Source organism: Vombatus ursinus, unplaced genomic scaffold (assembly GCF_900497805.2).
Source record: "Vombatus ursinus unplaced genomic scaffold, bare-nosed wombat genome assembly UNPS02014768.1, whole genome shotgun sequence".
In the NCBI taxonomy this organism is placed as follows: Eukaryota; Metazoa; Chordata; class Mammalia; order Diprotodontia; family Vombatidae; genus Vombatus; species Vombatus ursinus.
The window spans coordinates 35,385,643-35,398,429 of NW_020954546.1; the positions used below are offsets into that span (position 1 = coordinate 35,385,643).

A 12,787-nucleotide genomic window follows, 5' to 3' on the forward strand; every position below is an offset into this window, starting at 1 on the left:
AGGAATCTGCTGTGGGAAACGATCAAAGACATCCCCGTCCCCGGCGAAGAGAGGGTCGCGCGGGTTCGGGGGGTCATTCTCCGAGTCCGGAGGCCTGGTGAAGGCGACAGACATTCCCCGAGGTCGGGGTGAATGGGACTATTTTAGCGCCGCGCGCTCTTACGTGAGCTCACGTACTACAAAGTCCCGGCAAGGGGCGGGGCCCGGGCTTTTTTTTTTTTTTTTTTTTTTTGGCGCCAAGAACGGGAAGAAACCGTGAGGAGAAACTCCTCCCGCGCCGTGATCGCCATGTGGCTGTCCCATTCCCGGACCCCACGGGACCGCGGCTCCTCTGACGTCCCAGACTGGGGGCGGGGCGTGGCACCAAATGACGTTTAGAATGCTGGGGTCACGCGGTCGCGTCCGCGGCCTTTGGAGGTCATCCCCGCTCTCTCCCCCTCGAGCACGCAAGAGCGTGGCCGTGACCCCCGCGTGGAAATGGTTGCTTTTTTTTAAGAGACATTAATACGAAAGGCGATGAGCTTTTATTAATCTTACTGTGTGCCGGTCACCGTGCACCTCGCTGGGAGAGGTACATAACCTGCCCGCCTGCAGCTTCCATTCTAATTGGGGATGGGGGAAACTACCCTTAAAAGGGAACAGAAAAATGGGGGAGGGGAGGAGATGCAAGGAAAGAAAGGAGAATTAAGACCGTTTGACCGACCCCAAGGGGGCTGACCCTGGGCAGGCAGAGAAAATAATTCCAGGATCCAGCAAGTTTATTTATCTGACTTAGGTTGATTTTTTTTTTCCCCTCACAAGATCCTTTTTCTTGAGAAGTCGCTTCAGGCAATCTTCTTAAATGTCAGATTGTTATTACAATAGCCGTGTTAATGATGTCACTCCTCCTTGAATATGGCATTGATATTAATGAAAAATTTTCAGTGCTTAGAGATGGTGGGGGTACTTACCGCTCCCTTTTTTTGAATGCCCAAGGTGGGGAGTATAAACTTCACCTTTGGTTACTACAAAAAGAAAAATGTGTTTTCTTATTTGAAAGGGATTTCTCTCTTTGAATTCCTGTATCTCCTTTGTGGTACCTTTAGAGAGCTTAATACATTGTCACTTGAATGCTAGCTTAAGTTTACTTAACGTGTTGCTCTAACCGTTTTATAAATTTATTATAAATTAAGAAGGGCAACCTTTAACTACTTTCTCTTCTCTTTCCGAAGTGTTCCACAGCACTCATCACTTGATAGTAATACCCATTAAATGATAGGTTCACCTCTGAGAAATGAGGTAAAGGGAGGAGGGGAAATCGGGCACATGAATTAAAAGGGGGCTGGTAAGATCTTGGTGCAGTAGGTGTCACTTAAAAGCTTTGTTGAAGTCACTTCTCTGGCCTTGTTTCCTCTTCTGTAAATGACCTCTAACATCCCTTTTGCTGTATGTCTGCTCAGAAGAAGCCTTTGCACCTAAGCCTCTCAGTTGCTGGGGAACGTGCTAGGTTCAGAGCAAACTAGTGGAAGAGAGGCACATAAAATTGGAGCAAACCATATTCTCTGAACTCGAGTTTTCATCATTTCCTTCATCATATACTTGGACCTCCACCTGTTTTGGTAAAAGGGTGTTCATTTCTTTGTACCCAGCCCCACCTCCCCCAAAGAGATAGGCTGAAATGAATAAAGCTGTACAATTAATTAGGAAACAAAATCCTAAAACACTGCTGCTTCCCTGTGAACAAAGAGACGGTAACATGAAATTCAGGCGCGGGATTAAACAGCTTTATTAGATGAGGGTGAGGAATTGTCAGCACAAATGGGCAGCAATAACGGGGAAAGACTGGAGAACTCTCAAAGATAGTGTGGTAAAGTGTCAGGATGTGAAGAAGGTATTGATCATCTTATTTCATGCCCTCAAGGTACCTGAACCATTAGAGACTGCTGGGCTGGTAATTTCTAAAGGGGTTGAAGCTGAGGTCCTTTGAGACTGTAGGTTACATGATGGAGCTAAGAACAGGCTTAAGGACCTGCTCCCAACAATGTGGGACTGTCATAAACAGCAAAATAACATGTTAAAGTTTGAGATTTAAGTGTTTTTTTTTCTTAGTGAACTTTCTGTATCCCTACCCATGTTCTTCAGTTAAGAACAAAGCTGAGGAAGAGAGAAGTCTTGAGGAGGAAAGAAAATAACTCCATAGAAGAGAGGGAAAGGCTTCAATTATTTCAGAATTTGCTTAAGTATTTTCACTTGGCTCCATTTTTCCAACATGTTGCCTCAGGGCTTAAGTCTTCATCCCTTACTTCTGGGTCTGGAAAGACGCTTGGTTACTTTATTGTTTGGAACAGGCTTTACCTTTTTATAGCAGACAATCCCAAATAAAAATCCCAGAATTTTCAATTAGTGAGAAAGCCACCCATGCTAACTGACCTAGGGGTAGAGATGGAAAGGCTGGTAAACTGTAAAGCTGGTAACAATGGGGTCAAGAATCAATTTACCACACCTCTCACTACTGTACTGCTCCTCTTTGAGGCAGGTTGGTTTGTGCCTGCCGCCCAGTCAGACTTGTTTTCTAAAGCTAGTCTCAGGAGAGAAAGGAATTTGGATACCTAGGACCTTTTTTTTTGAAGAACCATACCTCTTCTGAAGTGATTTGAAGGACTTGGTAGAGAAGGAGGGGTGCCTGTGGGGATACAATATAGAGGGAAATAAATAACAATAAATAAATAGCTATTCCATGGCAGATTCTTTTAGCACCACCTCAACACAATGAAGGGGGGAAAGCAGGGCTAAAAAGAAGTGTAGATAGGGAGGAAGGGGCCAAAGAAAAAGAAAATACAGAAATGGTGATAGAGAGGTGTTAGCCTTAAATCAAGTCCAACTCAAAGGAGTGGATGCTGGCAATAGGGGCTCTCCAGAAGTTGAAGGTGCTGTACTCAAGTAGGGCATCGCCTTCAGGACAGTTCTTCTGCCCAGCTTTGCTTGGCTCCTCCTCAGACATTTTCCCACTGTTGTTGCCTCGGGTCTTATAAGTGGACACGTCCAGCAGACCCAGGCCCTCCAACTCGGACAGGTCCAGTTCAGGAATGGGCATCCTCCAGAAAAGGAAAGAGCTGTACTGGCTGCTCACAGGGTCCCTCATGACTCCCTGGGAAGGAATCACCAATTAGTATACACACTGCAAAGAGTCCCCGTGATGTTTCTGGCCTGTTTTCCTGTACCTCCCCTGCTCAGAAACGTGCAGTAACAGCTCCTGTGCTCCACCCATCCAATCAGAGGACTTCAATAATCCTCCCCCTTTCATCCTTTGCCTTTCACTGCTGTCTGTTCTTAGTGAACCGTCTTAGAATGGTTCCCTCTAGCATCATCAACTCAACTCTGCAATCTGGTCCCTCTCTCTATCCACACTCTTCACTGCTGACAGATTGTTGTCACCATCATTCCTCACATTCCTTGCCTTGAACTTTTGCTCACAAGTAACTATCTGCTTATCTGTATTCTGTTTTCTTTTAAACAGAAACCTTTGAAAGATTTTCTATACTTCCCAGTAATTCTCACTTTTCCCATGGTGCCATCCTTTATATTATAGCTAAGATTTATGTAGTGCTTTAAGGTTTGCAAAGCACTTAATAATAGCACTTTACATATAGTATCTCATTTGATAATAAAAATCCAAAAAAGTTAAGCAAGACTTTCTACTACAGTGATCTCTACTATTAGAGTGTGTAACATTCCACACAGTTAAAAGTGCAAGATATTCTACACCTGTCCTACTCTTCTAAGAGGGTACTAGAATCCGTGAAGATGTCACCCCATGCTGCATTCTTCTGTGTACTCTTGTTGTATTTATGGTGTACAACACATACCATTTTGTAATTTATTATTCTCTAATTGTTTCACAGGTTAATTTCCCCCCAACTAGATTATAAGATCCTTGAAGGTAGGAACCAGGTTTTAGAATCTTTCCCTATCCAATGCTAGGCACATAAGTATTCAATGAATGAGGATGGTTTGGATTTACTACTACAGGCAAATAAACCTTTATTTTCTACCTCTGAGGTTTTATTTTTTTAACAGATTATACCCTGTCTTTAAAAGGTTTCCCTCCACCTCTCTACCATTCTCTTTGCTCCTTCTTTCCTTCTAAATCCTATGATAGAATCAACTCCTTCTGGAGGCCTTCTTTAATTAACTTTGATTGGCTCCATACCTATCCTTCCAGCATTTCCCCAGAACCCACGTATAGAGTGCTATAAGAATATAGCACTATTATAGACTAGAATTAGTTCTATATTATGTATGTAGAATATAATACATAGAATTAGTTCCATATTATACATGTAAAATATAGAGAATTCCTTCTATATTATATATGTAGAATGTAATATATAAAATTAGTTGCATTTCATAGGCCTCATGTCTTTTAAAGTGTTTATTAAAAATATATATCTCCATTTAGCTCTGACTTTTTCTAAGAGCAAGATACAAACCTCTCTATTTTCTTCTAACAGTTGTACGGAGTTCAGCACACAAAGGTTAGTCAATGATATCAACTGACTTTTCACTTTCAAGGTACACATGTAGATTAATACCCCAAATCTGTCAGGCCACAGTGATGTCTTAAATACCTGGTCCAGTTTTCCAGCTTTGCCCTCCGCTACACAAAAGCTGATCCTTGTTATTTCTTTTGCCCTTATTTCAGTTAATAGTTAAGGGCAGTAAAGGCAAATGACTAGAAATCCTGGGTAGAAGATTCAGTTATTAAATGGAGTTTTCTCCAAGCTGATTGAATTCCCATCACTCTTCTCCCTAACCAGACTCATCCCACCCACACACTGCTGCCAAGCAGAACAAACCACTCTATCTTTGTACAATCCTGGCAACCAAAGAGAGATTGAAGTGGAGGTGTCAGGTATTGCCTAGAATGTCCAGAAGGGACAAGAAGACAACCCCATCCCTGAGAAGAAATGCCTTCGAGGCTGTAGAAAATAATTCCCTGCAATAGTTCCCATCACCACTCTGGACCTGTAAGTCTTTGCCTCTGTCTTAAATAATGGAAAAAACATTTCCTGAATAATGTGAAATTTCTGTCCTGGAGTCTTAAAGAGTTTTCCTTTGCTCGAATAGGGCTATGGAAGTCTTTGGCATAAGAAGGCTGGAAGGGATTTTTAAATGTTAACTGATCCTTGTTGCTCTTTCTCTTTTTAACTAGGCATGAACTCTAAAATAAACCCTACAAGCTGAGCATTAGTCAGCATGGAAGTTGCTTAGAAGAAAGGGAGGGTGAGGCAGGGAGAGCTGGCATAGCATGGGGGAAGTATGTGGGAAAGGTGAGGTCATCATCCTGGGATATTCAGCTCTGCTCCACCTCAAAAATATTTGCGAAAAATATATGTACATGTGCCAAAAGATACACTTTTCATATATTTAACCCTGCAAAGGCTTGGGGCTAAGAGGTCCCAAGAAATAAATCCAGAAAGCAAAACAGTAGTACCAGGTTTAGCAAATAGCCTTACCTGCAGTACATATTTTCCAAGTGTTGTATTACAATGCTTCCTTGAAGACAGGATTGATAATTTATACTTCTCTTATATCTCCTAAAAAACCTAATACAGTACTAAGCTAATAGGCTTCTTAATACTTATTGATCAGACTTACAAGATAATACAAACTCTCTACTTACAAACCCTAGTTATATCCTCTAAATGTGCAAGAACTATCTACTTAACTAGACTTATTTTTCTGAGTGTTAAAATATCCTGTATACATGGGGAAAATGTAAAAGATCATAAAGAACGAGAAATAGATCCTAAGAGCTGCCTCCATTTTCCATTCCTCTGATGTAAAAGGCTGACTGAATAGTCCTTACATAGTAGGCAGAGCAGGAAATCTAATTTTTTTTTTGCAATTGTCAGGCAAAACATCTTTTTAAAAATATTTGCTTAGGATCTAGATCTAGATATGTCATTAACCCAGAAGCTCATACAGAGATAGATAGAGACACATACAAAGATCTAAATAAATAGGTAGTAATTTACAACAGAGAAAAAAATTAGGTCTACATATAAAATTTATCTGAATGACTGATGCTTAAAATGCCCTTGATAACAATGGCATACATTTTACATAACAATGGTATACATTTTAATTCCATCCGAAATTCTAAACAAAATGTGGTAAAAGCCTTTCCTTACTCCACCAAACACCCTTGTACCCTAAGCACTGCTACGACAGAAGCTATAGCCTTCATTTTCAGTTATCTAGAATTTCAAGCAAAAACATATCTTGCCCTCAATTATCTGGATAATTTCACATGTTGATGCAGGCAGAGATTATCAGATATAGGGAGAGAGGATATATAGGAATATAGAAATACAGAGACAGAGACACACCCATTCACAGCCACACAAAGACTTGTTCTCATCAAACCTTCTTAAGATGTTATGTGTATCCTACTTCATTCACTTCACAGGGTCTATGTCATGATGTTACTCATGGAGGAAAAGTAATGGGAACCCTTCTATTATAAATATGCCATCCTGTCCCCAATCCTTTTCCCTGGATCTTCCCGACCTTTAATCTGCGAACATACAGTTCCCCAGAAACTGACTCCCCTTCCCTGCTCTTGTATACTGCATTGAATTCAAATGATTTTGTAGGACAGCTCCCTACCACAGAAGGCCTCACCTTCCCTACTTCTGCCTCTTCTGTATAGAGAAAGGTTAGGACAAGGGAAGACTGATGTCCAGAGGACCGCGAGCTATTCCTACACACCTCCTTCTTTAAATCCTTCCTAGGGTGAACACTGTTTTCATGGAATGGGTAGACACATCGGAGAAATACTAAAAGGATTTTTTTTTTGAGGAAGATAGACGAGTAATAATAAAGATTTATCAATAGATTGAAAGATAAATATATCAACACATATATTATTACATATTTAAGATAAATTATAAGAGTATATATACACACACACACACAAATAGCCAGAAATAAGATTTGGAAAAGTTATTAAATATGTAGGTAAATATATCTATCTATAGCTAGAGATATGCAAATAGATGTGAAAATAAATACATGAATAAATATGATAGATCAATTCTTTCAACTGACCACCTATTATTTAGAGCTCCCTTTTTTTTTTTTTTTTTTTTTGCCTTTTCCGCCCTCCCGGTGAATCTCCTGTCCAACCCATGGTCCATCCCTGCAAAACAAGCTGCCTCTCTGTTAGTCCTAACTACCTTTCTCCCTTAGCTCAGCTTACCAATCACCAGTAGTTTGTGGATTCCACGGATGTGTCAGGCTTCAGGAGGCTTGGGGCTGATGGATAAAGAGAAGGTTGCGGTTGAAGCTTTGTCTGCCTTGCTTTCACGCCTTTCTCTCTCTGACTGTGAGTCTGTCTCACTGTCTATTCGGTCTCCCCCTGCAATGCAGCCCCTCCTAAAGGGGCGGAAGGACTCCCCCGCTCCCCTCCCCCTCCTTGCCTGGGTCTGTGACTCTGCTAATTCTCAATGATTCTAGGGCCTATCCTCTCTAGGGGAAGAAAGAAGATAGGCCTGCTGGAGGTCCAGTCACAATATGTTAATTAACTCCCATTTCTCCCAGATATCTGCTAGTAGTGCATGAGTAACCAGTTTCTCATTCTTTGATTTATTTTTAGGTTTATGAGTTAAAATGTCTACATTGCAGCAAGAGTAGAGGGTAAAAGGGGTATTCCTCCCTCCCCCAACTTCAAGTAACCCAGACTTTGAAATCACTTTGAGAATTAGAGAAATCCGTGACTCTTTTTCAACATTGTCATCTCTCAGAATCCCCTTCTCACACAAACCCAAGTTGGGAGGACCATCCAAAAAGAAACCTATACCTATTCCTCTTATCGAAGGGCACAGAAGAGGCTTGGAGAGGAGACACAGAGGGAATAGGTAGGTCTGTGATCCATGAAGTCTCTAATGTCAGTAATGTTTAATCTGCTTGCAGAAAAGGCAGAAATGTTCCTTTTGACCTTCAGTGAAGAACAAATACCTACGTGTGACTCAGGAGATCACCACTCGCTCCTCCCCCTCCCTCTGCCGGGAGGGTGAAGAAGCAGGCCCACCTGGGCTCTCCAGCCCTCCTGGTTTTGCACAGCTGGGTGGGCTGGTACCCAGAACTGCCCCCTCGTCTCTCAGCCATGCATTCCCCAATCTGTCCAGAGTGGGAGCTGCGGGCCTGCCTGTAGAAAGGCGGATTTCGTAATCGAGTTGCTACCGTTTCCGCCATCAGCCAGCCCCACCTCTCTCCAGGCCCGCCCTCAGTTCCCCCACACCGCCTAGAAGAGAAAACCTTGAAGTCCCTGACGGGAGGACCCAGACCTGGAGCCAAGAAGCCCCTCAATATCACCACCAAACATTTCAATCCCCAGGAAAGGCAGGTCAGAGAGTCGGGATTTGGACATCTCTGGTCTTTTGTCCACTCTGTGGCGGGAGGGGTGGGGAGGAGGGCCACCGGATGCTGGTGGGAAAGAGTCTGAGACTGGCTGGATTCGAGGTGGCAGAGGTTTGGGGGAGGAGGAAACCCCCCCCCCCGTTTACTTGGCTCCCCCCAAGAACTCTCCAAACCTAGGTCTAGTTGGTTCCTTACAGTTAGAGCAACCAAAATACCAGAGCAGGGGAGAGTGGGGAGTCAAGGGTTGAAGAAGTGGGGGTGGGGAGGAACTCCCCCCAGCCCAACTAAGTCTGGGATTCCGGTGTGGGAGATTTAGATCTGGGACTTGGGTGGGGGAAGCTTGGATGAAGTCTAAGTAAGGTAAAGGGGAGCAGCCGCTAAGGAGGAGGATGGTGGACTTCCGCCTACAAGTTTCAAGCCACAGGCCAGTGAGAGGCTTACAGAAAAGAGCATGTCCCTCCCTGAGAAGGGCTTCTGGGAATGCTGGGGCTATGGGTCAGGAATGGAGCTCAGGGGAGCATCAGGATTCTGTTTATTGGGGGATCCCTCCAGGAGGCCTGGGGTGGGGTACAGTGCTGCCACCAACCCCCAAACTAGGTGCGATTGGGGGTGGGCTAGATCTTGCTTGAGCCTGTCACTTGACTGAAATTCACCTGGGGTCCTGTCCCCCGTACTTGGTCCTTCACCCCCTTCTTATCCTAGAACCCTTCCAGGAAGAGGTAGAGGTGTTGTACTCAGAGTCAGAGCTTCCCCTTTCTCTCCCCCCCTTTTCCTTTCTCTTTCTCTCCAGCTGCTTCTTGTGAAGGCTTGTCAGGCAGCGGGAGCAAGCCGGAGGCCGGGTGCTGAGAGGCTGTGGGACCGGGAAAACCGGTTTGGGGCCAGTGTAGGATCAGGGAACAGAGTACCTCCTGCCTCCCTCTAGGTTTCTTTTCCCATAAAATCTCAACCCCATCAAGCCCGGGCAGTGAATCTTGGGTTTGGGAGACCAGAGGGCGAGATCACCTTGGGTCTTGAATTCCTAGGATATAAGTTGGCTAGGCTGCCACAGCTTTTTCTTTTCACATGAGGGAGAGAATGATTTTATTTATGCCCTGTGACCTTGGGCAGAGGAGGTTGTCTTGCTTCTCCGTTTCTCTTTTTCAACAAATGAAGAGTTGGAGGTCTCCTTGACTATCTGGAAGTCCCCTCCTAGAATCAAACCCCCATCCTTCTTGCTGGATTCTCAGCCACTCCCCCCTCCCTCTATATGGATGGGAAAGGCTAGAGACTCTGCCTCTGGAGCTCTCCAGCCTTGGGCTCCATTCTCTCCAGAGGCCCACCCTTTGCTAGCTGCCGTAGCTCTCGCAGACTGCCTGCTTCCTTTTCTGCTCTGATGTTGTTCCCCTTCCCCCCACCACAGTCACCCGGGCCTGACCTCCCCAGATCCCCACTTCTATACAAGATGGCCACCTGGGCTGGAGGGGGGGTGGGGACAGGGGCGGGGAGAGGTAGGGTCATGAAGTGTCTGCTTTGAACCTCAGTAGCTTAAAGATTCTAAAGTCTTGAAGAACGGAATTTCCTGGTCACTTAGCATCATTTGTCCGTTGGTGCCAAGTCCCCACTTTCCCTCCCCCGAGCTCTGGCCAGGTCCCTGGAAGAAGGAACAGAAGGATCCTTGTTCCCTCCGCCACCACCCCCTTCTTTACCTCTGTCCACTCAGCTTCCCGGGAGAGTCCAGTCTTAACATAGCCTGCCTTCGATGGGGGGGGGGGGGGGGGAGTTTCCTTCGATTCTTCATTGTTTTCTCCATTTCCCCCTTGACTTCTTCCACCCACTGTTACCACTGAGACAAATCCTATGACTGACTGCCCAGCAGACCACAAGTTCCCCTCCCCCCCATCCCCAAACCCATGTTTGTCTGTCCTAGCTTACGTCCTTTGTCTGGTCCTTCTTCAGCAATAGGAGAGGAAACCCCAGCTACTGTTCTCTTCTCCTTTGTGTCTTCACTCAGTTTCCTATATGTTTGTGTTCCCATCTCACTGCTGTTAAAATCTCGAGTTCTCAATAGGGGGGCATCCAAGAGCCAGGCTAAGGGGGAGGGAAGTCCCTTGGTATAATAAATGAAATACTCACATATAAGCTTTAAGGTTAAAAAGTTCTTTTCTTGTAACCTTGTAAAAATAGGTAGTACATATATTATTATTTCCAGTTTACAGATCAGGAGATTAGCTTCATGAGATTGAGTGATTTGCTCATGTTTACACAGCTAGTAAGCGTGAAAATCAGGATTCTTACCTTGGTTTCTACCAGCTTCCAAATCCAATGCTGCTTACCTTGGGTATCTGAAATTCTAATGCTAATTGTATGGCAGGACACCTTGGGCCTAGTAGGTCCCTAATAAATGTTTATTTAATTAAAATAATTGGCAATACATATTTTGATGAATACATGCATAAAATGGACTTAATTTGGAATATAGAGGCTCACCTTCCTTCTTGGATCCAGATTAGAGTAATGACTTGAGAAAAATGAGATGTGACATCTCCTGCCTCTGTGCCATCATCACTCAGGTCATTCCTTATGCTAAGAGTGCCCTCCCTCCTCCTCATCTCCTCCATTTGAAATGCTCTCCCTGGAAGGCCCCTCCTTCCTCCATCAAACCTTTCCTGGTCCACTCAAACTTCCCTTCTCTGCTAAGAAAAAGGGAGATAATAATACTTGTATTCTGTATCTCACAGGGCTACTTTGAGGAAAGCACTTTGTCAAACCCTCATTCAGTATATTAATGTGAATATTATCTGTCCTTTGCTCTTACTCAATTTAATTCAGTAAGAATTTAGTAATTGCCTATGTGCCAAACACTGCTAAGTATAGGAGGTATATAAAGAGAAAAATGCCTTTGAGGAGTGTGCACTCTACTGAGGGAAAACAACGTATCACATATAAGTAAATGCAAAATACATGCAAAGCCTTATACAAGGCTTGAGTATAGACCAACAACAAAGAAAACCAAGAAAATCCTCATGTAACAGACAGACTTAGAATTTCAAGAGGAGAAGGGGAAGACAGAGATTGAGACAGGAGATGGAATATAGTATACAGAAAACATGTTCCAAGGAGGCCAATTTGACTGGATTGTGGAATCTAGGAAAGGGGGTAATATGGAATGGGTCTCAAAAGATATGTGGAAGTCAGATTGGAAAGGGCTTTAAATGCCAAACAAGAGTTCATCTTTGTTCTAGAGGCAACAGGGAGACGCTGAAGCTTCTGGAGGTCAGTAGAGATATAGTCATACTGTATTTTGTGTCATACCTAATAGATTGTAATTACTTGAGGGTAAGTACTGTTATTTTTCCATCTTTGTGTCACTGGTGCCTAGCATAGTGCTTGGCATCTAGTAGACACTTAGTAAGTTCGTATTGAATAAATGAATTGTAACAGATGTTGAACTGAAACGTTCTGATATTACAGATACTGAAGATCATTAAGCACTTTAAATAGCAATGGATGTGTCTTTTAGTCAGGTGTTAAGCATTTGATTGTTGAGGGTGCTTGACTGATGATGCAGCTGAGGGTGGTTGTGGAGAGGAGCAGAGTGGGTCAAGACTGGAGAGAGGCAGGGGTCTTGTGGAGAATGATGCAGAATAGAGCATTACACAAAAAGGGATGGAGAGACTGAGCTTGAAACCTTCAAACCTCACCCTGGGGACACACATAGCCAGCATACATATAACAGACAGATATCTACATACCATCGAGACAGCAAAACATGGTCATCCAAAGTGCATACAAACAGGCATAGAACACAGATACAAAAAGTAGATACATACACACACACATCCTTGACTCTATTTTTCAAGGTCAGGTAATGGAAGAATTATGCCAAAGTTTCCCTGGGGAAAAGAGGGAGGAAATCATTTCAATTTATCGAACATTTATTGTACCAACTATGTTCAAGGCATTGTGCTAGGCTCTGGAATACAAAGACAAACCATATAATTGTCTTCCCTCAAGGAGTTTAAAATTTAATTGGGGGTGGGGGATAGAGCACGAACATGATAAGTTAGTATGATACAAGGTAGAATATGGTGGGGCAGGGGAATCTCTGGACAAAGTGCTCTAAGAAAGTCTAAATAGGGAGTGATTACGTTTATCTGAAGGAATCAGAGATTTCATGGAGGTTGTGTCACTTGAGTCAGGCGCTGAAGAGAAAGATTTCACCAGGCACAGATGAGAAAGGAGTAAGTTCTAAGAATGGGGGTTGTCCTACCCTAATGTAGGAAAATGAAAAGATACATAATAAGACCGGACAACAGCTAATTAATAGGCCTGTGTTGCACTGGAGTATAGAATGCAAAAAAAAAAAAAAAAGAGTAGTATGAGATAAAGCAGGAAAGATAGGTTA

At 43.5% G+C, this 12,787-nt stretch overlaps 2 protein-coding genes across 4 annotated transcripts in view; one reads left to right on the plus strand and one right to left on the minus strand.

Annotated features, from left to right (window-relative positions):
- Positions 1 to 1,754: 1,754 nt before the first annotated feature.
- On the minus strand, positions 1,755 to 10,444 carry LOC114043081 (protein AF1q-like). 3 transcript variants are annotated; one of them, XM_027861998.1, is made up of 3 exons: positions 10,089 to 10,444; positions 7,244 to 7,299; positions 1,755 to 3,127 (listed from the first exon to the last, which is right to left on the minus strand). In XM_027861998.1, exon 3 carries the CDS (start codon positions 3,119 to 3,121, stop codon positions 2,846 to 2,848), a length of 276 nt encoding a protein of 91 aa, XP_027717799.1. In that variant the 5' UTR covers positions 3,122 to 3,127; positions 7,244 to 7,299; positions 10,089 to 10,444; the 3' UTR covers positions 1,755 to 2,845. The 3 variants fall into 3 exon arrangements, with proteins under 3 accessions (XP_027717799.1, XP_027717797.1, XP_027717798.1); XM_027861996.1 differs by lacking the exon at positions 10,089 to 10,444 and adding an exon at positions 8,006 to 8,163; XM_027861997.1 differs by lacking the exon at positions 10,089 to 10,444 and adding an exon at positions 7,844 to 7,927.
- LOC114043082 (CDC42 small effector protein 1) overlaps positions 8,281 to 12,787 on the plus strand; it is a 9,196-nt gene continuing 4,689 nt past the window's right edge. The window contains exon 1 of the mRNA XM_027861999.1: positions 8,281 to 8,389. The gene's annotated coding sequence lies outside the window, so the exon portion shown is untranslated. The remainder of the gene's footprint in view (positions 8,390 to 12,787) is intronic.

Excerpts from the sequence above, each read along its gene's own strand:
- LOC114043081 (XM_027861998.1), bottom strand. The coding sequence starts at position 3,121 with ATGAGGGACCCTGTGAGCAGCCAGTACAGCTCTTTCCTTTTCTGGAGG.